The 26,606-nt window shown below is 36.5% G+C and overlaps 1 protein-coding gene across 6 annotated transcripts in view; it reads left to right on the top strand.

Moving 5' to 3' along the window:
• LOC103764132 (sodium channel protein type 1 subunit alpha) overlaps window positions 1–26,606 on the top strand; it is a 90,410-nt gene that overhangs the window by 32,994 nt on the left and 30,810 nt on the right. For 3 of the 6 annotated variants that reach the window (XM_029959810.1, XM_008931001.4, XM_029959809.1), the window contains 15 exons: window positions 1,908–2,026; window positions 6,895–6,984; window positions 7,780–7,908; window positions 8,621–8,712; window positions 9,628–9,900; window positions 14,863–14,926; window positions 15,270–15,411; window positions 15,562–15,768; window positions 16,248–16,553; window positions 17,269–17,649; window positions 18,814–18,946; window positions 19,735–19,973; window positions 22,187–22,360; window positions 22,982–23,338; window positions 24,064–24,546. In XM_029959810.1, the coding sequence (XP_029815670.1) occupies window positions 1,908–2,026; window positions 6,895–6,984; window positions 7,780–7,908; window positions 8,621–8,712; window positions 9,628–9,900; window positions 14,863–14,926; window positions 15,270–15,411; window positions 15,562–15,768; window positions 16,248–16,553; window positions 17,269–17,649; window positions 18,814–18,946; window positions 19,735–19,973; window positions 22,187–22,360; window positions 22,982–23,338; window positions 24,064–24,546 (3,189 nt within the window). Of the gene's footprint in view, window positions 1–1,907; window positions 2,027–6,894; window positions 6,985–7,779; window positions 7,909–8,430; window positions 8,523–8,620; window positions 8,713–9,627; window positions 9,901–14,862; window positions 14,927–15,269; window positions 15,412–15,561; window positions 15,769–16,247; window positions 16,554–17,268; window positions 17,650–18,813; window positions 18,947–19,734; window positions 19,974–22,186; window positions 22,361–22,981; window positions 23,339–24,063; window positions 24,547–26,606 lie in introns of all 6 variants that reach the window. The other 3 variants (XM_029959813.1, XM_029959811.1, XM_029959812.1) reach the window with 3 other exon arrangements.

The raw sequence follows: 26,606 nt of genomic DNA, 5'->3' as shown, positions 1-26,606 counted from the left end.
TTGGTTCTTCTTATGCAGGGCAGCAGAAAGTAGAACAGCTAAAATAGCAGCAGCTTCCAACTGAAACTGGAGCTGTGCCAGCATGCTGTTATTTTCCATAAGGCATGTTAGAAAATAGATGTATGTTTAATATGCTTGTGTTCAAAGATTTTTTAAAAAATGTAGGTTGACTAAATGTAGGTGGTGTAGTCTAAGATACAGAGTTAGTAGGGAGTGTGATTTTTTAATGCATTTTGTCAAGTACCTCCTAGCTAACTACAGAAGCAAAGAGCAGGAGTTGGAGGCTTCTGAGATGAGTCATGGGGGCTGGGGACAGACCTGGGAGGGGAAACTCACCTTCCCCCTCGGGGCGTGAGGCTTTAAAACATTGTGCCAAAAAATCATTCATCTGCTTGGTTGCTTCAGTAGTTGAAATGAAAGCTTTGTTTAAGGTCAGGTCATCTGCAGGTTGTTGTTACCTGTAAGCTGTAACTGGAAGTGTAATTTGGAAACATTAGCTCAGGCTGTCCTCAGCTTCATATGCGGTTTCTCCATTTCTGTGCAGAAGCAGAGAAAACAAATGTGTATCTTATGCTATTCCTACACAGCTTGAGTTTGGACTCAAAACAGTGTAAAGTCTGACTGGTAATGTCCCTTACTCGTAAGGGGTTTGGTCTGTATGGGAGGGTGTGCTGTGTAGAGCTGTGACAGAGACACAGCTCGGGGAAGAAGTCAGCAAATGAGTTGGGACTGGAACAACTTTTCCTCAGGGTTTAATCCTTGCTTCTCCTCTGCCTTCAGTACTTGTCATCTGTAACAGACTGGTCAAGGAAACCCTCAACTGTGCATCTCTCTCCACCTCCTGTGGGCTCCTAAAGATTTCTATCTGTACTTCGTGGGTCATACATAATGAACCTTCCAAATCTCAGCAGACTGAAGAATTGTCCTTCTTGAACCTCCTTGGCATATTTTCTGTCTTCCAGCCTTCACATTAATAATCTTATAGTTCACTTGCTTACAGTCTAGAAATGATGCTTGATGTCATGGACACCAGATAAGACCAACATACCGTTTCCCACACTTCTACTTGCATGCTAGTTTATAACGCATTTTGTCAGCAACATAATGAAAATCAAGGAGGATTTTTCATAGCTTATTTGCAAAATGTACAACTCTAACAAAAAAAAAAAGGCAATTTTAGACATTTCTATTTAATTTCATTTGAATTTAGGTTATAATGCTTGCATCATCCCTTCCCCTGGATGCAGGTTTCTTCTGAGTTACTGAGCCTTCTGCAGTGTTTTTGTTCTTTTCGGATTGATCTTGCAGTTGGAGAGCACTTTAGTGACACAAAGAAACCTGACAGTCCACATTTCCTGTGCTGTAGTGTTAATGCTGTTGCAGCCATGATGGCCAGCAGTGGAAGCAAAGCAATGTTATTGCTATTTCCCTCTCTCCATAGCACAAAGACCAAGAAACAGACTAGAACAAAAAATATGAACAAGTATATAGTCTATTAAATCAGTTTCTAGGACTTCTAGTTACTAAGACTAATATATCATTACTATCCACGTGAGGTTTCCCTGCTTATGGTATTTCAAATAGGAAGAGAGAACTTTCTGTGGGAAAACATGAATAAGATTATAATTTTAGTTCATAATTTCTGCATCTTTGTTTACAAGAAACACATGTAAATGTATCATATTACTAGATCGAGGTGTTTAATGAAGTATAAAAACATTAATGAATTAATTATATTTTCATATGTCAGGTATATCAGGTAAGTACTGGAAATAATTTTTATTTTAAAAATTAGTCCTGGGTTTTGTGTATTAACTGTTCAAAAATTTACAATTTTGGTGATTGGTCACTTGGAGCATCTACAGTGAATAAACACTTATAAAATGTCTTTTCTTTCTCTTTTTCAGACCTTTATAGTATTGAATAAAGGGAAGGCAATCTTCCGATTCAGTGCCACCTCTGCCCTGTACATTTTAACTCCCTTCAATCCTCTTAGAAAAATAGCTATTAAAATTTTGGTACATTCATATCCTTTTTTAGTGGTTGTTCAAAATGTTACACACTGAAATAAGGAAAACACATAACTACTTCATCGTATATAAATGTTTTTGTAGGCTGTCATTTTTATTTTACAGTGGAAGACTTATGGTAAGGTTTTATAAATATGAGAAAATACGTATGTATTTTATAAATGCATTGATTTTTGAATCAAACTATTTTCTTGAATTTCAATTCTTCTACTGCAGAAATCTGTATAAGGATTTAAGAACCCATCTTGATTAATTTTTCAGGAAAACTTTTTCAGATTTATCTTAAGATTGAATTATATTTTCTTGCATCCCAGTTTGGGGTTTTTTTTTTGCACTTTGAATCCTATTTATAAATAGTAACATCTTTAAAAAAATGCAGTTTGTGCTCATGAGTTCCAGAAGAGTTCTGAGTTTTGCAAGCAGTTAGGCAGATATGCAGCTGTTTAGGATCAGCCAGGTCAGGGTATGTTTATACTGCCTTTTTGGATTTCTTGTGGGGCCATCCTCGGGATCAGTTTGATCTGTGTTCCTGAAAGCCTGGCTCATGCATGCTGATTCTCACATTCCCAAACCTGCCCAGTTGCACCATAAGCTTCTGCCAAATTTAATAGATTGCCAGAAAGCATAGGCAGCATTCCCGCAGGCGGTTTGCAAAGCATCTGTACATGCAGATGGTGGACAGATTGGGGGCCATAACTGATGGGATGGTGTGCAAGGTAAAGCTTTGGACTGACATGTGGGATTGCTGCCTGATGATCATAACAGGTTGATGGGAATTTCTAGTGGGTGAGATTTTGGTGCATTTGTTTTTTTGCAAAACCTCAGGACTGGGAAATGTAGTTACCAAATTAAAACTTCAGTGTGACAGTAAGACTTTAAACATTGAACAAGTTGTCAAGGCAGAAGCCTTATTATTAGAGACTGCTGGCAGAATTTTCTAGGTGTTTGGAAAAAGTAAGAAACAAGGCTGATGGTTGCTGACTCAGAATACCTTTTCCTCTGAGCTCCTGGGAAGTTAAAGCAGTGAGAGAAGAGGAAGGTATCTGGAAAGGAGTCAGGGAGCATTTGGGGACAGTAGCTAAGGGACCTGACAGAGTTGTACAGACACAGTGGTGGTGATGGTGAGAAAGCACGTCCAAATACTGTCAGATTGCAGCCTCTAATGAGTGCTCATCCATTCACATGACAGACTGATTTACAGTACCTTCTAACCCTGCTTCTGGGCTAGTTGTGAGTAGTGCTTTTCACTGGCCTACTGGTTACTGAGTTTGGTCTTGGTTTTAACTTTCTCTTAATTGTGTTCAAAGAGTGTCCAGCTGGTCTTGAGGGCAGTAAGAACAAAAAAAATTTAATAGACAATATGCAATTTCAGTATTTTTCCTTCTATCTATTAACTGATTGTGTGATTGTGCAATTTAGCTCTACTATCCAAGGAGGCTTCCTTTCACTATATGGACTGATTTCTTTTTTGCAACCAGCCAAGTATTGGAGGAGCTATTTTTATCTTAGATATAGACATAGGATTTTTTTTTAAATCTTAAACATAAGAATAGATGTGTAGATTCTGTTACTTTCTTAGTCTTTCTTTCTTTTTTTTTTAAATTATTATTCATTATGTTACAAACACTGATATGAAAGAATTTTAACTAAGAACCATGTAATATGTTCCATACTGTAGTTTAATTTCAGCTGTTTATACAAGGTTAGCCACCTATACAAAAAGGATTAGGGGGTAAAATTGATTACTGTTTTTAATAACCTTTTGACTTTTATCTATAAACTCTCTACTGCCCTCACATTTTCTGGTAGGTGTTGGCATTTTGGCCTTTGTAATAGAAATGTGCCTTTCAGGGTGAAAGATGAGTGTTGAGCACAAAGAAACTGGCACATCAGTTGGAAAAATCTTCATCTCTATGTCCTCCAAATTCTCTGAACCTCTGTATAGGGCACTCTGATCACATGTGGCCAGATATGTGGGCAGATGTTGTTCTCCCTGCAAAGAAAGTGTGTCTCTTCCCAGTGCTCACAGATGTTCCCTACAAATATTCTTCCTCACTGCTGGTACCAGTTGTAATACTGGATACAGGAACTGGTAACAGCATGAATTTCTCTCTGCTGACTCACCTCCTGGTATTCTTCCCTTTTTTGTTTTTGCCTAACTCAAGGTAGAGCATGGAAACTAAGGGAGCAACACAAGAGTGATGGGAAATGGCCAGACTTTGGCAATTAGTAGGAAAGGATGACAAGATGAGAATAGGTGGAGTGTTGAGCAGACAAAAAAAGGGAGGTGGCAGTGGCTGGAGCTGCAGAGTGTTAAGGAAAGTTAGAAAGGAATAGGAAGATGCTCTACAGAAAGCGTGTAAGTACCCCTGTGCAAGTCTTTGGAAGCTGAAACTAAAGTATTCCTCAGTGTGACCTCACTACTTGCAGTTATCTGTGAAACCAATTGGCAGTGTTTGTTTTTTTACCAATCTTCATCTTCCACCAGTCCCGCAGACTACAAGAGACTTCAGCTGCTCCTCTAATTGATTAGCTTGAGGGTGTATGATGCCTCTAACCCTCCTGCTTGCCTCTTTGGGAAGAGCATGAAAAAGACAGTTCGTTTCCATTAAGAAGTCATCATAAATCAGAATTATTTACCTATGTGAAATAGTAAATTAAGGGAACATTGAGCTTGTAAATCAGTCACTCAAAATGTGGGAGAAGGTGGAAGAGATGCACAGACATTGAATGTGTCAGTTGTGTTTGAGATTCCCATAAGGGAAAGCATGATCAGCATTTATATTTCAAAGTATGTTAGCCCTTACTGAGCAGATGTTCTGTTTGAGAGTGAACAGCACTTTGGCCCTGCAGCTCACACAGTGAGCAATGTACAAGGACCTACCTGTGGCCTTTTTTATGAATGATAATACAGTACTTACTTAAAAGCACATAACAGGGATAAAACCTCAGCTCTTCTAAGAGGACATTGTACTTTAGCTCTTTTATGAGAAGACAGAAGCTGCAGCCAGGCATCTCCAAGTTGGATTTCAAAATGGATTCTCTTTATTTAAAGGAATTTCCCAATCATATTAAGACAGACTCTTTAGAGCTGTCTGTGGACTGTGATGAAAAGCATTGTAAGGCATTCCAATAATTTATTCTAAGGCATTGGACAATTTTTACTGTACAAAGCTCGTATGACAACATGATCTTCAAAAACTAGTTAAGTCACTTACTGAAATAGATAAAAATATTCACTGCTGGGTCAGGTATTTAGACAAAGGTCACACACCTATCTATGGGAATCAGACAGCTAAATCCTTCCCTGTGATTTGACTGTTTATTCAAAAAGGTATGCTCAAGTTTGAGTTTTTCAGTAGCTGTAAGCAACGATCTTAATGATCACACCAATCTTCTGACAAGTTTAGACCAGAAGGTTACTTCTCCTATTCCTCCTAGAATAAAGGGTTGGGTTTTTGGTTTGAGTTTCGGAGTGGTGGTAGTGGTTGGTTGGTTTGGTTTTTGTTTCATTTTAGTTTTGTCCATGGTATGAAAGTATACCCCGAACAACAACATGCTATCTACTTGATTTTAAAAAAATAAAAATAATTAAGTCCTGGTCTCTCAGATTCAAATTTAGCTATGATTAGCTTTCTTCAGTTTAAACTAGCTTCTTTGTCAGTTATGCTGATGCAACTATTTTTAAGAAACACCTCAGTTAGAGAGATGACTAGAGAAAAAATAAGAATTAAGCATTTGGTATAAATGTGTAGCAGAGATTTTTTGCTGCCATCATGTGGCCATTTTGAGTCAAGTTTTCATCTAGTTTGGTTACTTCAGTATTTCCTAATGTTTGAATAATTGAGTTTATTGTCACAAAAAGGGAAGGATTGTAATGTCTGTAGAGCCAGTGATCTGGTAAACCGAGAACATTGAGTTGAATGTAATGAAGCCCCAGTGAACTGTCTGAGCTCCCTAGCACCAGCCCCTCTGAGTCTGGGGTTCATAGTTCCAAAACACCTAAATGCTCCTTGCTGAAACTTCACATGGAAATTAATTTTCACCAGTTTTAATCTCCACCCGTTTTCCATGCTTTTTAAGCAATTGACCACGAGGTACTATTGAACCAGTTTCAAATTACAGCATTGGTAGAACTAGAGGCTGCCTTTGCCACTAACCCATGTTTTGAGAGAGCCCAAAAGTAATATTGGAAAATTATTCACCTTAATCTGAGAGCTCTTTGTGGATTTCTATTTCACTGACTGAAGCATGCACTGCTAAGCTAGTGTTAGGGAAACATGGAATGTGGTCACTTCAACAATTAAAAACTATTCTGTGTTTTGTTCTGTTTTTGACAGCCTGGCTGTGCTGGGTGCTGGAATGGCACTGACTCAGCTCAACTCTGACCCAGGGTAAAGAGGAGAAATGTTTTTTACCTTGCATACGCCAGCTCTTGAGTTTAGTACCAAACCTGTAGAACTGAAAGACTAACACTTATTCAGTCATGCCAGGTACATAAGGCAAACTGTATTCTTCTACAAGGTGTTTCAGTTTTGGCTGTTGCTCAACTGGTACTGCCTCCCAGGGTATGAGAGCCATTTCCTTCACCTTTCAGTAGCAGCTGAAAACAAAACATGAGGACGCCAACAGATCAACATCAGAGCATCAACAAATCAAGACTAATAGTAAAGTTTAACATGCTAAACTGAAAACTATGAGATTAAGCAAAACGTATGTCAACTATGAGATTAAGCAAAACGTATGTCAATGTTTATGAAAGTCTAAAAGATTTGTGTAAATGGCAATATTTTACTGTATGTAAGATATATGATTGATGTGATATTGTGTGAATTACTGTTGTGTTTTCCTTAACTATATCTACATTATTCAGCATGCTTATCATGTGCACTATTTTGACCAACTGCGTATTTATGACCATGAGTAACCCTCCAGACTGGACAAAGAATGTAGAGTAAGTTGCATATTATTTAAATATAACTTTGGCTGTTCCTCTAGAAGTCAGCATGCCAATAACTGCAGTGTAAGGTGTGCTTGCAGGAACTATTCTGAGGCACTACTACTCTTTCTTTTCTAAACTATGTAGAAATGTTGAATAATTATTTAAATTCTGGTAGAAACAATAGGGTGGCAAGAATCAAAGTTGTTTACAGATAGTGTACTCCTGAGATTCCACTAGTTTTCTCTCTTCATGATTTAGCACCTACGCAATGTTTTTACCCTTCCCTTACACCACTGCATTAGTAGCAGAACCATGGGCACCTATATGTACATGTTAGTTAAGAACAGCATATAAGTAAAAGTATTACTAAAGTGAGAATTCAGTGCATGCTTGTGTTCTTCCCTCTTTTGAGTCAATACTAGATGTTTTAGATGTTAATGATTCAGACAGTATCCAGTAACTTATGCCCACAGCTTACACAGTTAACAGTAATGTTAGTGTTGCATATTTTTAGACTGAATGCCACTAATAGATTTTTAATATGTTATCTATTTTATGGATTTGTTTATTTTGATTTTTGTACAAGACCAGCACTGCTATACTTCGACAACAGGTCACAACTAATGCATGTAAATACACAAGTATCTATCATGGACACAATGCATTTTAGAAGAAATTGCTTATTTACTTTGTTTCTTCTACAGTTTTGAAATAAAAAACTCTTTTGTTTGATCGTCATGTTTCTGCCAGAATATCAATGTAAAATGTTGTTACTTATTTTGATTAAATTTTTCCTATATTTTTTAGGTATACGTTCACTGGAATTTACACATTTGAGTCACTAATAAAAATCATTGCAAGGGGCTTTTGCTTAGAAGATTTTACTTTTCTTCGAGATCCATGGAACTGGCTTGATTTCACTGTCATTACCTTTGCGTAAGTTTTTGTTTTTTGCTTTTTCTTTGGAAGTGAAGGGCAAAAAGGGCATGAAATTAGTATCAATACATATCAATTTGTTAAATGGAAAATCTTGTATGAATTTACTGTTGTCTAAACCAATTTTTACATTCTAAAATGCATATTTTGATGTAAACATAAATACTGCAGAAGCCATTAGTACAGCTAGTATTAGAGAGGCTAATTTCATGTCCTGCATTTTTTTTTTTTCCGGAGCAGAAAAGGAGCTTCACTTTGACTTCATTCTCCAAACTTACCAATCTAGTCTAGATAAATTTTAGGCTTTCAAAGTAAAATCAGTACAGTTCACTTCAGAGACGTTTAATTTAACTGAAGGCTCTGAAAGTGTATTAATGCAAGGCAAACTGCAGTGAAAGGTAAACCTCTGACTGTTGCTATTTAAGTTTTTTGCTAAAAACGCCAAAGCGGTCTTGATGAAAGACCCAAGTAAGTAGCATAAACTTTGCCTAAATTCTGAATAACTGTGATTTAATCCTACAGGTATGTAACAGAATTTGTAAACCTAGGCAATCTTTCAGCTCTTCGAACTTTCAGAGTATTGAGAGCTTTGAAAACTATTTCTGTAATTCCAGGTAAGAAGTAACTGGTGTAAGGTGTTAGGCCCCTTGTACCTCCCAACTGTTCCTTTTTATCCTGTCATTGTGTTTGTGTGTGAACTCCCCTATTACAGATATGTGACAGAGTTTGTGGACCTGGGCAATGTCTCAGCGTTGAGAACATTCAGAGTTCTCCGAGCTTTGAAAACAATATCAGTCATTCCAGGTGAGAGAGAGGTTAAACACTGAGGCTGATTTTAATTCATTGAAATGAAATTCATATTTTTTTAAACATCTTATTTCTTTCCACCAAAAAAAGAAGGAATCAGGCGATATCAGAATTCACTGAAATCTCTGATTCTTTGCTTTTTAACATGAGCACTTTCCTTTTGAAATCAGCCTTTGAGTTTAACAGATTCTTGCATGAGACATTGCAGTACACAGTGTGTGTGGTTTGCATCGTATGACGTCAAGCTTTCTTCTCCACATTCAACGAATATCAGTATCCCTGAAGTTTTCTTACCCATGTGTATCCTACCTACATGATGTTATGTGGTATCTGTTGTGAATATTTGTGTGTAAAAAATTGAACTGTCTGAAATGTTGACTTAGTAAGAAGATGAAGGAATAAGATAATAAAGAATAGCATGGGCATTGCATGGGGGATTTATTATCTTAAAATCTACAATTTTCCAAACCATTTCCAGTTTTATAGCATTATATTTTAATCTCATTTATTGTTGAACAGGCTTTTTACTACTGTCTTCTAAATCTAGTATGTTATAAAACTGATAGTAGCAAAGGTTTGGAGCAAGAGGTATTGACAAATGAAAAGTAAGAAGACTTTTATGTGACATTCATGTACAGCATGAAAAAAGAATAGTTGCTTGTTTTATCATTAAAACAAGTGTTTTGAAATATATGCAACTCATTCCATTCACAGTTTCAAATGAACATAAATGTCAGCTATTTATTCATTTTCACAAATGAAAAAGCTCTTCACAAAAATGTTATTTCACAGACATTACAATCATTTATTTGGGCTTATGCATGAAATCTGTGACTTTAGTGGGGAATACTGACATTTTTATGCTTTGAAAAACTTTCCAACATCAGAATAAAAATTCCTTTCCATTTGCAGGCTTGAAGACTATTGTGGGAGCCCTAATTCAGTCTGTGAAGAAGCTCTCGGATGTGATGATCCTGACTGTGTTTTGTCTGAGTGTATTTGCACTGATAGGGCTACAGTTGTTCATGGGCAACTTGAGAAATAAATGCCTGCAGTGGCCTCCAGAAAACTTTACTTTGGAAACAAATATAACTTCCCAGCTTAACAGCACCATAGGTGAAAATGGTACACTGGTTAATTCAACAGTGGCTCCATTTGACTGGAAGGGGTACATTGAAGATGAAAGTAAGTATTGTCTGCAGAATTGTCACTGTTTGTGGCTGACCCAGTTCTTAGAAGTAAGGAGAGGAGGGGATAATACACTTAGTTAAGACAGAGCAGGAGAAGTGTTCTCTCTCTCTCTCATAGATCTGCTCCAAAGGCCTGCGTGGAAGAGGAAACACGGAACATGGTCTCACTACTTGATATAGCTCTTTTTCTCAGCTCCATCTGCCAAATTCACATCTTACCTGAGACAGAAAGGAGTTCAAAGGAGTCTTAAAATTACTTAATAGTCTTAAACATTTTCCTTTCCGATTCTCCAAAGCAAGATCAGCAGTAGCATGCTGTGTCATTTCTGACAGATATCAGAGACTTCTGACATAAAGTGAGAAGTCCAGTGATGAAGTCCTCAGTATTTTCATAATCCATCCATTCTTGTCCTTCACTGTCATTATTATTAGAAAGGGAATTTTTTGAAGTCTAACAGTTTTTCCTGCTAAAATTTATGCTTAAAATTTATTGATAAGAACTTATTGTTCTTATCAACTGCAACAAAATCATCAAAACCAAATTATTCCCTCCTATTAATCACCATCTCTGAAGTATTTAGAGACTACTCTTATGTTTCCATGCTGTATTCTCTCCTCTTTCAGTCTTCTTTTATTTCAAACAACCCAGATCATGAACCATTTTCTCCTACAGTGTATTTTCTAGATGTTGATCTCTCATCTGGATTCTTTCTTGTTCATAAATATCCTTTTTAAAGTACAGTATCCACATCTAGGCATTTCTCCTCCACATAAGGAGTACTAAGCAGAGAAGAAGGATGATGTGGTAGCATAGTGGCTTATACTTCTATTTCATTTATCCTATATAGCTTGCTGTTGTTTGGAACTGTAGCATTGTTCAGCTTGTTGTCTACCTGCTCCCGAATCTTTTACAGATTTCTACCTCATTGAGTTTTCACTTTGTGTTTGCACAGTTCATTGTTCCTACCTGAACAGCACCTTATTTTTTCAGCCCACCTCTCCAACTGTCCTGGACCTTTTAAATTGTAATTGTTTCCTCAAACTCACCACCATCCTTATCAGATCAGTATAATTTGTAAATTTGTTAAGCATTCTTCAATAATCTAGATTAGTTAAAACCTTAAATAGCAGCAATCTTAGACAAATGCCTTTAGAAGTTGTTTTGATGCATCTTTCCACTTTGATAATTTCCCAAAGTATGATTTTCCAAACCGTTTTGCTGATACAGAGCAGATACAGAGAGTAGATAAAGAAATGCATTTCAGTAGTTAAATGTGAGAGGACAAACCTAAGCTCCCTATCCTACATATGAATGCTGCACAGTTCTGTTGAGACAGGTTTGCATGCATAGAGACTGTAGTGATGGCATACATAATCTCTAACAATGAAAGTTACTTTTGGTGTAAATTAAGAACTAAAGGGGGGAGAGGGATAGAAAAGGGAAGAGGAAAGGCAGAACTGACCACAGTGACCAGCTGCAAAAGAAGTGGTGGGATACCCTGTTAAGTCTTCTCCCTTGGGTATCCTTTTTAGTGCAGCAGTGATCACTCTACAATACTTTTCCCATAGCAACTGTAAGGTTTTCATTAGCATCTCCTCAAATTCCCTACAGCTCTCTCCTTCTTACTGTGCTATTAACACTAATTGGAATGCACTTTGATCAGAGTGGGTGCTGCATGTCTGCTTGGTTTTTAAGCTCGTACATGCATGTTATTAGGTCACCTAATGGAAACCAAAAGCTGTAAGCAAGGAGTAGGAAAAAGGGGGAGAAAGAGGGGTGAACTTCAGACCAGGGACAGTTGCTTCCTGCTGCAGCAATAATGTGTTTGCAAGTGTGATGTCACAGGAATAATTACATGAAACACAGCATGAGAACATAGAAAAAATAGTGCCACAGAGGCTCTGGAAAACTATTCCACAGCAGCTTATGTGTAAGGCTGCAGAGCAACAGAGAGGCAGGATATAGAATGCAGCTGGAAAGCCCTTAATAATAGAGAGGCTGAGGCACCTAAGGCACTGTGGAGCAGCCAGGACTGACAAATTAAGGCTGAAACTCTGCAGCCAAAAAGCTAAATAATATCCTGTTCACATAAATAAATTATTGACTGGGAAGGCAGAATTACCCCTGTATTTAGCACTACTGCATTTGCTACTGGAATACTATATAAAGTTCAATTTAGATAGAATGTTGAAAAAATGGAGGATGTTCAGAAAAGAGCAGAATGATTAAAGGGTTGGGAAATATTCTTTATACCAAGATAGACCAGGAGCTCAGCCTACTTAGCATATCAAAGAGAAGGTTTAAGGGGTGATTTGATCACAGTTGAAAAAAAAAAACCTCATGGGGAACAGAAATTTCATTCTAGACATATCTTTGATCTAGCAGGCAAAGATATAACAGGTTCAATAGCTACAAGTCAAAGCCAGACAAATTTTGAAGAGAAATAAGACAGCTTCTAACTGTGATCACACAGCTGAGCAATGACTATGATGGATTTCCAGCTGAATTTCTTAAATCAGATTTTTTGTGAAACTTAATTTACTTGAACATGTGAATTCATGGAGATCCCATGCCATGGGGTATAATGAAGTCTAAGCAAAGTGACCTAGTGAAGACCTAGACTTCAAGCCCTAACTTTATTTCCTCACTTTTTAATGCAGAATATATAAACTCAGATTCTGATTTCATTTGATTTAAAAAAGACCTGAAGCTCCCTGAAAACAAAGCTGAATTGAATTAGTTACAGACGGTACTTTATTGAATGGCTACATGGGCCTTCGGTAGATTCACACAGGATTTCATATGTATTATGAAATTTATAATTAAATTATGAGTCTTATTATGAAGTTATTAAGCTTGTCCTTGCTTACCAGCAATTTCAAAGAGAAAAATTATCTTCTTATGGCTTCCTGCTCTCTTTTTGCAGTTGGGCAGACAGGATACAGAAACCAGCTGCATCACAGGGCAGCAGGCAGCTTACCTGCAGCTCGGAGCAGTGCAATGGCACTGTATTTTGTAGGAATTAGAGGAGTGTTTATGCTATTAGTTGTGTGTACTGTGTTAAGAAGGCAGGTAAACCCTAATTTTGCCACTGAGCTCATTTTTGAAGATGCCATTTAGAGGGTCTTTATGTAAGCGTTCCTGTCAATAATGAGTCAAGCACTCTTTTTTTTTTCCCTTTTTTTCTTTTTCCAAGATAGGAAATCTGAAAAACTTAGTTCTGGATAAGCTGAAGTTTATCTTGGCAAACTTTCCATAAACATTTTTTTTCTGGGAAGAAGAAATCTCACAATCTGTTTTGTGAAATAACAATTATTCTGTCATTTCCCTATGCTTACCCAAACAACTATAAATCCTCTTGAAGTAAAGTGCTCACCTACAAGGGATTTTTTCCCATTTCCCAATCAATTTAAAGGGAGCCAAACATATACCTTTTATATAGTGAGAGATTTTTCACATTACTTTGTTAAAACACAATTCAAAATTTTGCACCTAGTTTGGGATACATGCTAGTGCTGCTCAGCTTGTGTGTTATAAGAACTTTCCTATCATGATAATATTGTAAACACTTGTCCTGGTTGTATCAGTGTACTCAGAGAAAGCCTGTATGTTTCCTGTGGAGCTGGCAAATACAGCATGCTCACAGAGCACATCTTGTCTGTAGCACAGAACTTGAATGCAGACCCTGTTGTAGCAGTTCAGCTTGGCTGGTGCAGTACTGATCATGACTGACTGCTCCATGTAAACTATATCAAAGCAGGTTTGCATTCTTCCCATCAGCTGTTATGTTCCAGCATGTTTTAATCATGATTAGCTGACATAATGCAGAGTAAGATTTGCTTCCTAAGGGTCAGTTGTGGGCAGCTTACTGTTTACAGCTGTATTTCAGCACAGGGCAGCTTTGCAATGCACACCAACCCAGAGGGACAGCAGCTGCACACAGGGCTGTGCACTTCACACAGCACGGATTGTTCTCTGTAAGATGCATCTAATATCATCAGACACTGAAAATGAGTCCTTCACAGAGTATCAGAACAAGGTCTACATGCAGTTTAAAGCACAATTTTTCCAAATTGTGAATTTTTTTCACAAAATGGAGGGATGCAGCTGGCCCAGGTACTGTGTCCCTCCTGCAACAAATCAATGTGCTGAGCCAGCAGCTTGTGACACCTTCTCAGACTCAGAATTCATTAATGTCTATAGTAACCTGGCTTGGGCAGCTCAGTCAGCACAGCCAGAGTCAAGCTTAATCTCAGCTGTGCTGGTAGCATTTCAAATGAGATCATTTTAAGGGAATCCGACAGGACAGTCCAATGGAAAAGAAATCCTTTGTGGGCTTTAAATCTTCTCAGGAAGCCAAAAAGGTACCAACTTAATTCTGAAGCTGCTGTGCTTCAGAAGTTTTGGAGCTGACAAGGTGCTCAAAGGAGCATCACCATGTCCCTGCCCTGTCCTTACAGACAGCCTGAGGCAATGTTTTCTGTCTCCACCAGGAATGGGATACTGGGCAATGTGGTCTGACCCTGTATAAATTTCATCCTTAAGCCTGTGACCAAGTGGGACATCGTTACTACAGGAGGAAGCCCCTCCTGTGATAATTCTTCCAAAAATCAAGAGTTTAGCAACTGTAGGCATGTGCTTTGAGGGGAAAAACACTTCTCAAGCATGATTTAGTTCAGTGATCAGATGGAAGGGAGAATCTACATTCAGAAGCATTTGACAGAATTTTTAGGACATTTTGGCATTTTAACGGTAAGTGCTGTGAGTGATAGCACTTACTGAAATTCGTATCATTTACTCTAAAGTTGTGGTCCTGCTGAAAAAAATAATGCTGCTTGTTTAAAATTGCATCTGAAATCACCTTAACACTTTTAGGGTGTTAATTAAAATTCAAAGAATTTTAAGATGAATTTTATATTTGGAATTCTAATTTTTTGAACATTCTTTTCTAAACAGGTCATTTTTATTTTCTGGAAGGCCAAAACGATGCTCTGCTTTGTGGAAATAGTTCTGATGCTGGGTAAGACCAAATTTCATCATCTTATTGCACTGGGTACAAATTAGATTCACGTTCTGTAGCTGTGCAGTGAAAGGGGGGCTATATTTTGAGTGACCACTTCCTTTCACATAAGAAATACTAGGATTTTATACTGTGTGTAGCACAGTGGATTGGTTAGATGAACTTGGAGTGAATGAATGAATATTTTTGTATTAGTGTAGCTCCTACCTGGTTGAAAAGTAACAGGAACAGCAGTGGGAAAATGCATGTTATTTTTCAGTTCCGGTTGCATATATGAATGCATCAACATCCAGATGATAATATTAAAATTACTAAATAGGTAATATCCAGTTTGTCTTTGTAGGCAGTGCCCAGAAGGATATACATGCGTGAAAGCTGGTAGAAACCCCAATTATGGGTACACAAGTTTTGACACCTTCAGCTGGGCTTTCTTGTCACTATTTCGCTTGATGACTCAAGACTTCTGGGAAAACCTTTATCAATTGGTGAGAAACTTTTAATTAAAAATAGACTAAATATGTTTGTATCAATAATGCAAGAGAGCCAGAGTAAATTTTCTTATCTTAATTTTAACAATATGAAAAACAGTACTTCTGTTAACCTATTCTTGCTTATAAATGTATTATTATTTCCAGACACTGCGTGCTGCTGGGAAGACATACATGATATTTTTTGTTCTGGTGATTTTTCTGGGCTCTTTCTATCTGATCAACTTGATCCTGGCTGTGGTTGCCATGGCCTATGAAGAACAGAATCAAGCAACCTTGGAAGAAGCAGAGCAGAAAGAGGCAGAATTTCAGCAGATGCTGGAGCAACTAAAGAAACAACAAGAAGCAGCTCAGGTATAATTTATGGTGTAGTAATGCAGAAGTGAATGTTTACTAGAGATATTCACCATCTGCTTTCTGAATGTGGAGATGTAAAACATACTATTGTTCTTTCAGCCACAGAGCTAGCTCACACGTTTTCTATTCTGCCCTGAAGACATTGTATTGTGAATGATTCAGCCATCAAGAAGGAATATTCAAGACTAGATATACATTATCCACTATGTTTTTCTAGTCCGGTGTCATTAATACAGTTTATTAGACTTCTGCATTTAAAATCTACCCATGAAGAGTGGAAGAAGGTTATGACCAACACATATCTTGAGTCAATTGAGTAATAATAATTAGAAAAAAAAAAAACTAGGAAGAGTATATCCTGTAGAAAGTGTTATGATCCAGGACATTTGGATTATAAATTATGTACAAGTAAATTTAAAAAAAACCCCTATGTTATGGTTTGCTCGGTGACATAAATTCTTTCTGCATCATGGCAGACAGCAGCAGTGGCAGCAGCAGCAGTAACAGCATCTGCAGAGTCCAGGGAGCCTAGTGCTGGAGGAGAAGCAGGAGGGCTCTCGGAAAGTTCCTCAGACGCATCAAAATTGAGCTCAAAGAGTGCAAAGGAGAGGAGAAACAGAAGGAAAAAAAGAAAACAGAAAGAACAATCTGGAGGAGAGGAAAAAGATGAGGATGAATTTCACAAGTCAGAGTCAGAAGACAGCATCAGAAGGAAAGGTTTCCGATTGTCTATTGAAGGCAATAGACTGACATATGAAAAGAAGTATTCTTCTCCACATCAGGTATTGCATACAATTATTTTTAGTAAAACCATACATTTAAAGCATCATTAACTGTTGCAAAACTACTTTAGTCTTCCTGGTACTGCTGCCTAAACAAAGGAAGCACTGAGATTTTTACTAAGCTTTATTAGTATTGCTAGTTCTTGAGAGCAAGTGCTCTAGCTGCCTGGTAAAAAAACCCCAGAATTAAATGTAATCTATTATCCCTATTCTTCTAGTAGGATTATTTAAAAATCATATTAAAATATTCTCTGATTGATTCTATGGGGTTTTTTTTAGCATGATTATATATTACCTAGACTTACTAAAATGCCACAGTATATTTCCATTATGATAGAATTATATTTTCCTCCTGCTTCAATGGTGTTTGAACCAGTATTTGTTCACTATGGACAAGATGCTGCATACATGAAAGAATGTGAATGTATAGATTTCCCTTTTATCTTGGTGGGCATTATGTAACTAATCTGTTCAGCAGCTCTAGCTGAGAAAGGAGTGCTCAACACTGGTTTTGTCCAAAGAACCCATGAACAGTGATATTTCTGTCTGCAAAATATATATATAATGAAATAAATAAAAAAAATTCACAGCAGCATTTAATTTCTGGGTAAAATGGTTACTCTCATTTAAGAAAAAAAGAAAACCTATGCTAACCTAACAACAGCAATAAGTTTGAGGATTTCAGATTATAATCACATATTTTGTTTGCCTACAGTCTTTGTTGAGCATTCGCGGCTCCCTGTTCTCCCCAAGGCGCAACAGCAGAACAAGTCTTTTCAGCTTCAGAGGTCGAGCAAAGGATGTAGGATCAGAAAATGACTTTGCTGATGATGAGCACAGCACTTTTGAAGACAACGACAGCAGAAGAGACTCCCTCTTTGTGCCGCGCAGACACGGTGAACGGCGCAACAGTAACATTAGTCAGGCCAGTAGGTCATCCAGGATGCTGGCAGTGTTTCCAGTGAATGGGAAGATGCACAGCACTGTGGATTGCAATGGGGTGGTTTCCCTGGTTGGTGGACCATCTGTTCCTACATCGCCCGTTGGACAGCTTCTGCCAGAGGTGATAATAGATAAGCCAGCTACTGATGACAATGTAAGAAAGTTTTAAATAGCTCAGGCATGGTGGCCTTTTCTTACTGCACCAGCCAGTGTTCTCTACAGAATGGAACCCTTGGCAATGCTCCCTGGTTGGTCAAGCTGTGAATGCTCCTGCATCTTGTAAAATCTTTAGTAGATTAAACAGCTTAGATAGGTTTGCAACCCAAGCATCTACTCACAAAGATTCTCATAACTAACAAATGCAATTCGCAGTTTCCAAGTAATAAAATATTAACTTACACATTCATAAAAATGCTATGCTTGACTGTATTAGTCTGCCACACTTTCCTTTAGCTAATCTAAAGGTCCATCTAGCAATCATAGTTGGCATACAATTGAAATTATTATAGAAATGTTATATAACTGCAGTCAATATGATACTGCTATTACCATTATCAAAATTAGCATTATGAGTTAATTTTGATAACATTCTTCCTTATCAGCCTGGTTAAAAATGTAAGGAAGTTGTCAATTCTTTATTATCATTTATTTCTCATACCTGTATATTTTCCATCCGTATCTGGTGGAGTTCTGTACTATAGATAACAAATAGTTCCTTGGAAGATCACAGTTCAATACACACTTCCAAAAATACAATTGTCTGTGCGAATGTATGTGCAGCACATATTGCTGCCATTCTCTTACTGTATACAAGGTAAGAGAAGAAGTCTAAAAAAAATTTCTTGCTTAGTTCAAATTTGTCCACTCACATTGCTAAAAAATAGTAGCATGAGGAAGCATGAGGAAGTCAGACTTTTCTTACTTACTACAGTTTGCTTAGGGGAAAAGATTGTTATGTTACAAACCCCTGAATATTCTGTCAGCAGGAGCAAGGAAAAAATACTACAGTTTGCAAAATTTTTTGCAATATTTTGAACTCAATGCTTTTCCATTTCTTTTAATGGTTTTTCATATTTTGAAGGAAAGAAATGCAAAAGTGAATAAACTCTCTCTCAATCCTGAACAGTAGATAACTATGGCCTAATGCCTTTTTAAAATTACTTAAAAGATACTAAAAAGTAATAAAAGTCCGACATAATAAAAAATGAAGTGCACGAAGCACGTACCCAAACTAAGATCTTAATAACAGGGTTATATAGTATTTGCTTAACTTATTGTTTCTTCAAGATGGTCTCACCTACTGTTGTTCTCTGTACAGGGCACCACGACAGAAACAGAAATGAGGAAGAGAATATCAGGTTCTTTTCATGTTTCTATGGACTTCCTGGAAGATCCAGCTTTAAGGGAGCGAGCCATGAGTATTGCTAGCATCCTCACAAACACTGTGGAAGGTGTGTGCTATGCATAGCTTAATATTTAACATTGGTTTTCCCATGGATTTCTGAAAATTTGAGTTGAAACCTAAAAACTGATTTAAAATAGCTTAAGTAACAGATATCATCCCAGAAACTGGGCCATATTTATTAGCAAACTCAAAGGTCTTTATTTATTAAGGTTATTACATTAGTAAGCATTAAAGTTATTACATACGTAAGCATTTATATCTCATAATTTTGCCACCATCTAACTCATGTAGATGTTCATAACTGAGTGGATACTTATGCATAGGAATTAAAATATATTATTGGACAAAAAAAGGCAATTGAACATTTTTCAAACATATGCAACTATTGTTAAAATATATATGTATTTTAGCAGCTACATTTATTCAGTTACTCTTTAAAGAAGTGCTATTCTAGGGGATAAAAATGTTTTTTTCTTGAACTAGGAATGAAAATTTTTACCTAAATTTTACAAATTTCAAAATAAAAATATTTACATACCATAACAGTAGATGGAAGAAACAGGCTTAGAGTAATCAAGGAAAAATTAAATACATAATACAAATCAATGCATAAATTGATGCTGATTGGCACAGTGATAAGCTTTGAACATAGTAAATATATTTGATAGCAATTTTTAAATACTTTCTTGAAAAACCCTGTAGGAAGGAGGCTTATGGGAAGTTAATCAGCACCAGTACAGGTTGACAACTTGACTGGTACAATTCATATAGGGTTGAGAGTGTTAGAGCAATCACAATTTAAAAATTACCTTTTTAAACTTTCTTTTGCCACAGAACTTGAAGAATCAAGACAGAAATGCCCACCATGTTGGTATAAATTTGCAAATATTTTCTTGATCTGGGACTGCAGTCCGCACTGGCTAAAAGTAAAACATATTGTCAACTTAGTGGTAATGGACCCATTTGTTGACCTGGCTATTACAATTTGCATTGTTTTAAATACACTCTTTATGGCCATGGAACATTATCCAATGACCGACGAATTCAATAATGTACTTTCAGTTGGAAATCTGGTAAGTCTGTTGGGTTTTTATGTCATAATTTGTAAGGAAATATATCTGAAAAAAACCTGAAAGAAGAAGTTTTAACAACTGGGGGGGGTTAACTCTTTAAAATAGAATTATTGTGTATTTATTCATCTCCAGATATGAGTATCAGAACATTTTTTTAAATTTCACCACCAACCCTGATTCATGTAGCTTAGGATACTGTAAAATCAATATATTGCAGTGTTCTGCAAAATCAAATAAAAAATTTAAAAATTGGCTCCAATGCTGCATTAAGTGAAGTCCATTTTAAAGAGAAGTTGATTTGTGTAACTACTAAACCAGGAAATGCATTGGTTCAATGAAAAAGGCACTATCTAAATAAATGTAGTGTAAATTTCCCAATCAATACAATACAAATCTTTAAATTATGAATGTGTTTTTAATTGCTGTTTCCTGAGCAAAAGTTTACAATAGCTAAAATGTCAATTTAAAAGCATTTGTAGAATTTTCTTCTGTAAACAACTTTTTACGTGAATAAGGGATTGTTTTCTTTATAGACTTCATGTGAAAAATATCCCGCAGTACTTTTTCCTCTTATATTTTTTTATTGTTTTTATCCTCAGATAATTAGTAAGATATTTTTCCTCATGTTGTCATCTATATTTTCTCCCTTCTGCTTCAAAAAGATAAATTATTAAAGATTTTAGGAGTTAACTTCTTGTAGCTCTCATGCTTTTGAACTGACAGGTTTGATCACATAAAAGTATCTGCAGCTGCAGTCCTACTTTATTTCTTATTTTAAGAATTGATTTCTTATAGTGGGATTTTTAATAATCCTTGTTTTGTAATAGGGAAAAAATAGATCATGTAAAGAACTACAGGACTTAGGAGGGAGAATTAATAGATAATTGTATAGCTGATTTTCATATACTTAAAGAAAATTCCATATAAATCTTAGTTTACATCTGACTACGAAGGGCATGTGAGAGAACCTGGCTATAAGCACCATGCTCTTCCAGTTTTGGGCTCCCTGACATAAACCCCTCCTGCAATACAGAGGCTCTCGAGGGTTGCATGAAACTCCTTGAGAACCTTCCTGTCCTGATTAAGAACCTTAGTCAGCATTTCAAACTGTATTTATCATTCCTATGTCTTCCTCAGGGATTCCAGTCCTGTAGCTTAAAAATTTGTGACCTTTCCCTCTCTAGTGTCTGTATATAGAATGTATTTAAAGACTGTAACAAAATCTATCTTGAGTACTGGTGTTCCTAGGCAGAGCAAGTCAGACTCTTCTTTCCCATCTCCTGATTATCCCAGTTAGGTTATTCTCTTTAGCTGTCCCATTTTCTGTTCAGCTTGCTAGAAAACAGGTTATTGAAACCAAAAAAAGAAAGCATTTCAGAGCAGGGCTTGAGCAGTGGCTTTAGTACATTCCTCTCCTACAGGAAACTCTCCCGAGACTTCTCTCAAAGCTACTCAGGGTCATTACCTTGGTGGCTCTTAAATACGATTCCTACTTCATTCAGCATAGGATCCCATGATGAGAAGCCATTACCAGCAATACCCTATTTAAAATGCATTCTTAAATGCTCTTTCATTCCTGACATCAAAGCAATTGAACCAACAAGCTTCACTGAACTTACTGGCAACAGCCAGGTAGAAGTTACTCAGCTTCAGCAGATTGTTGTATCTCAGTATATTATAATGTATCTCAGTGTCTCTATCAACTGAGATAGATTACAATGTACCATTTATTCATCTGGTATAAACAATCATAGCTGTGTTGAACTGAATGGCAGATTATACCAGCAAAGCTGCCCCTCTGGAGTCTCAGATTTGACCTCATTTGTAATTCGTATACCAAGAAAGATGTTATACTGTGTAATTTCTTGGAAAGCATTCTGGTTTAAATTCTGAAAATCAAATTTGGGGTATTGTTTGTACAGTACATGAGAAAGTCTATATCCTGATAGAGTTGAAATTGGATTATAAATGCTGTAAAAAAGAAGTTTATGTAATTTGAATAGTATAAAATTTAATTAATTGAAAAATGACTTGGTTTGTATGGTACTTGCTACGGGAAGGTGGGCATAATAAATCAGTAAACATAACTATTTTTAAGTATCAGTTCTGTATAAGACATTGCAGATATGTATCTTGAATGAAAAACCTAGACAACAACTAAATCTGTAGTAGTATATTTCACAATGAAATAACAAACTGCACTTTGAACACAGGTCTTCACTGGAATCTTCACAGCAGAAATGTTTCTCAAGATAATTGCAATGGATCCTTACTATTATTTCCAGGAAGGCTGGAATATTTTTGATGGTTTTATTGTAACCCTTAGCTTGGTCGAGCTTGGTCTTGCAGATGTGGAAGGACTATCAGTTCTTCGATCATTCAGGCTGGTAAATATGCATCAATTGCACTGATTTTTCAATGGGGCTTCATTAAAATGATTTGATTTTTGCCTTGAAAGTTTTCTTGATGTTTCCCATGATACTGATCCTGATGTCACTTTCATTAGTGCAAATCCTTCTTAATTGTGGTATCTTACTGTCTTCAGTGGGAATTTATAGAGATCCAAACAGACAGCAGTGGGTGCCCTGGGCCTATTTCCAATGTATCTATTGTACATACACAATTTAAACATCCTGCTATGCAGAAATAAATTAACTCTCTAGATATATTGTGCTCTGATTGGCATTACAGGAATAGATATGCTCTACAAATACCAGTTGAAAAATGGCCCAGATGATTTTAACAGATGTATCCTAGATTTTAAGTTTCATTTAGTATGACAAGTAGCATCTTTGGACTTCGACAAAAACTATGCTTTGAGGGTATCAAACCCCAGCTTTACAAATTTTTCTCAAGGGAACCTTCCATCTACATGCTTTTAGACAAGATGATTCCATCTGAACAGTCATACTCAGGGCATATTTTGCAGTAATATCCTTCCACAAATTAATTTTAAAATACCTTTGTGTCTTTCTGATTGTCCTAACAATATTTTTCTTTTCTTCCAGTTACGAGTTTTCAAATTGGCAAAATCTTGGCCAACTCTAAATATGTTGATAAAAATTATCGGTAATTCTGTGGGAGCTCTGGGCAATCTGACCCTGGTGCTGGCCATCATTGTGTTCATTTTCGCTGTGGTTGGGATGCAACTGTTTGGGAAAAACTACAAGGAATGTGTCTGCAAAATTGCAAGTGACTGTGTCCTTCCACGCTGGCACATGCAAGATTTTTTCCACTCTTTCCTGATTGTATTCCGAGTGCTGTGTGGAGAATGGATAGAAACGATGTGGGACTGCATGGAGGTTGCTGGCCAAGCCATGTGCCTTACTGTCTTCATGATGGTCATGGTGATTGGAAACCTGGTGGTATGTAATCAAAGCATCAGCAAAAAATTATTTGGCAATAGAGAGGTCTCAGTCCTGAAGTAAACTAGGTGCTCTGGCGCTGCTTCAAAGAAGCACTTAAGCAGGTGGTTTCAAGCAATGCCTAAAGTCAAGCTTAAGAGCTTTTTTGGATAGAGAACAAAGTATTCTGCAATATCAAAATCCTGAGAATGTTAGAGTGAGCACTCAAAAATGTGACTAATTTGTCTTTTGGCTCTTTGTAAATATTTTGTGCCACAAATAATTTTAGATTTGCCACTCTTTATAGCCTGTTCGTTGTGGATTTTTTTATTATTTATCCCATATGATTAGTCACCTAAATATCTAATTTCTACTGTGTGATGGAATAGATTAAACTTTTTAATGATGTTGAATAGCAAATCTGATCTCTTCATTTTTAGATTATAAGACTTGGCACCAAAATATTTATTTACTGTGGGGATTTAAAGACACATTTATAGATATTAGTCAGTTGTAGGAATATTTTTTGAATGATGAGCAGGACCTAAGCTAAATTAAATAAGCTTGGATTTTTGTGGAGAAGAGAAAAAATTTTGAGGGTACTTTTTTGTTTATGGTGAATTATTGGGATCTCAGTCTTTGAAGTCACTAATATGACATTTTTTAATAAAATAAATGTTATTTGTTGGGATAAAGTCTAGAACATCCTTTTTTTTTTTCTTTTCTTTTTTTTTATCTTTCTACAGGTATTGAACCTATTTTTGGCCTTGCTCTTGAGTTCGTTTAGTGCGGACAACCTTGCTGTGACAGACGATGATAATGAAATGAATAATCTCCAAATTGCTGTAGCAAGAATGCAGAAAGGCATTGATTATGTGAAAAGAAAAGCACGTGAATTCATCCAAAAAGCTTTTGTTAAAAAACAAAAAGCTTTAGATGAAATCAAACCACTTGAAGATCTGAACAACAAAAATAGCTGTATTTCTAACCATACAACTGTGGAACTGAGCAAGGATCATGATTATATTAAAGATGTGAATGGAACCACCAGTGGTATAGGCACAGGCAGCAGTGTGGAAAAATACATAATTGATGAAAGTGATTACATGTCATTCATAAACAACCCAAGCCTCACTGTGACAGTGCCCATTGCTGTGGGTGAATCCGACTTTGAAAATCTGAACACAGAGGAGTTTAGTAGTGAATCAGATCTTGAAGAAAGCAAAGAGGTATTTAGATATTTTGTGCATTTCTCTCTAATCTTTTGAGGGTTTTTGTTTTGAGGGAGAAGGAAGGGGGTTGGTTTGTTTGTTGACAGTTGTTTCGTTTTTATAAGCTGATGTATTCAATTCTTGATAATTTGTTATTTTTACACTTCTTTGTAGATGGGTGTAAATGAATGTATAAATGAGGGTTTACTTCTAGATGAATGAAAGTGTGAGAAAGGGTTAAAAAATATAACCTCTAAGAGAGGATAAGAGGCCAGGCAGGGGGAGACCAAACTAATCCATAAAAACTGTTTATGGTCCATATGATAGTTGCAATCACTAGTAGAAGGCAGTGCCTTAGCTACAATGTTATTCTACCAGAAACTTTGCCTCCTGTAACAAGGGTCCAATGAGGAGTGTCATACATCTCTCGACCACTTAAAAATTACCCCTCTATGGGATTTTATTTCTGAGCATATAGTTTATGTATGTCCTTTAGACACAGGAATTCTTTTAGGTTTTTAAATTGGCAGCTCTTCTAGACCTAGATTCCCAGAGAAAGAAGTCTTAACCATAAACTTTTCCATATACTTCAAATTTACTTGTTAAAACTGAAAAATATCAAGAGATGAAAATATCTAATGTTTCTAAAGCAATGCCAAAGCAGGCTATAGATCTAAGCCTTTTTTGGAATTGTAAATTTAAAAAACGTATTGAGGCTAATTCCTGTTCCATTATGTGACTTTTTGTCTGTGGCTATTTTAACACAATAATTTAAATTGATTCAATAACAAAATTTGCAAAACTACAACCTCAGTGACGTACTTTGTTGATATTTTAGTCAAATTATAAAATTACCTTTCCAGACACTTGACAATATTAATTTTCTGACTTAAGGAACTTTAACCTTGAACTAGCTAGTTTACATTCTGGTAGCAATGCAGTTTCTTTATAGGATAACTCATCTTCCCTCCTTCCTCCCACTGTTGTATTACTAGCAGTACTTCAGATACCTAATTTTAGGGTAGCTGAATTCTTTGCCACTGCCCCTTTGGTGTGCATAAGCCATCTAATGCTCTCAACAAAAACCCAATGTTAAGCTAAGTGCAATCTTCAGATCCTCCCCCAAGAAAGGAGACCTGTACAAAACAGCCTCTTCCCCCAGCAAGCTATTTCAGAGACAGTGTTGTTCCCATTTTCAGTTAATATCTGAAGCATTAATAATTCTTTTCCTGTTAACTATAACCAAAACCTCTATCATTTGGCTTTGACTCAGTTGTAACTGTTGTTACAAGAGAGGTTCTAAAAATTTATTTGAGCACACTATGAACTTGCCCCAGCATAAAGAATTTCAAAATAAAACATTTAAGCAAGGATTCTTTGGAGGAAAACATCTAAGTAGTTAATCATCTGCTCTCCCCACAACTACCTTAATGCTGGTCAGTCCAGTCTTCCAAACCATCATAGAGCAGGCAGTCAAACAGAGTGACACAAGCTGGTTTATGACTGACCAATGGAGAATTGATTCCTTTTAGAAATAGATTCAGTTTAGAAAAACTTTATGTTGATGGGCTGCTACATATAGGAACAGGGCTATCTTTTATCCCATTGAAAAAGTACTATGACACTTCTGACTTACTACTAACCCTGCTTTAGTAAGAGTTTAGTTGTTACTTACCTCTGAAGTATGGCCTTCTCTGCTTTTTTTCCCTCATTCCTCTGAGCTCCCATCTCATTTATGTAGTTATTTTTAGACCCTTACCTGATTATCTGTAGACATTACAGATTCCTGGATAATTACTTAAGCTTCATTATTTCTGTGTAGGTCAAGACATCATTACCACTTTTGGCTTGTTGTGCTCAGAAATCTTTGCAGGTTCAGCATCATCACCCATATTTTTCAGTTTAAAGCATAATTTTGTTTAAAATCTTATCTATCACTGATGCACATTCTATTCTGTACAATGCAGAAGGAAAAACAAAGACTGTACAAATTTCACAGATATTTATCAGCAATTTACTTATGTTGAATTCTAGAACATTCAAAAATATTGCCCAATTATTTCCTTATTCCAGAATCA

Source organism: Manacus vitellinus, unplaced genomic scaffold (assembly GCF_001715985.3).
Source record: "Manacus vitellinus isolate BGI_N305 unplaced genomic scaffold, ASM171598v3 scaffold_22_pilon, whole genome shotgun sequence".
NCBI classification, from domain to species: Eukaryota; Metazoa; Chordata; class Aves; order Passeriformes; family Pipridae; genus Manacus; species Manacus vitellinus.
The sequence above is the reverse complement of the archived record's forward strand: the minus strand, read 5'-3'. Positions and strand labels throughout refer to the sequence as shown.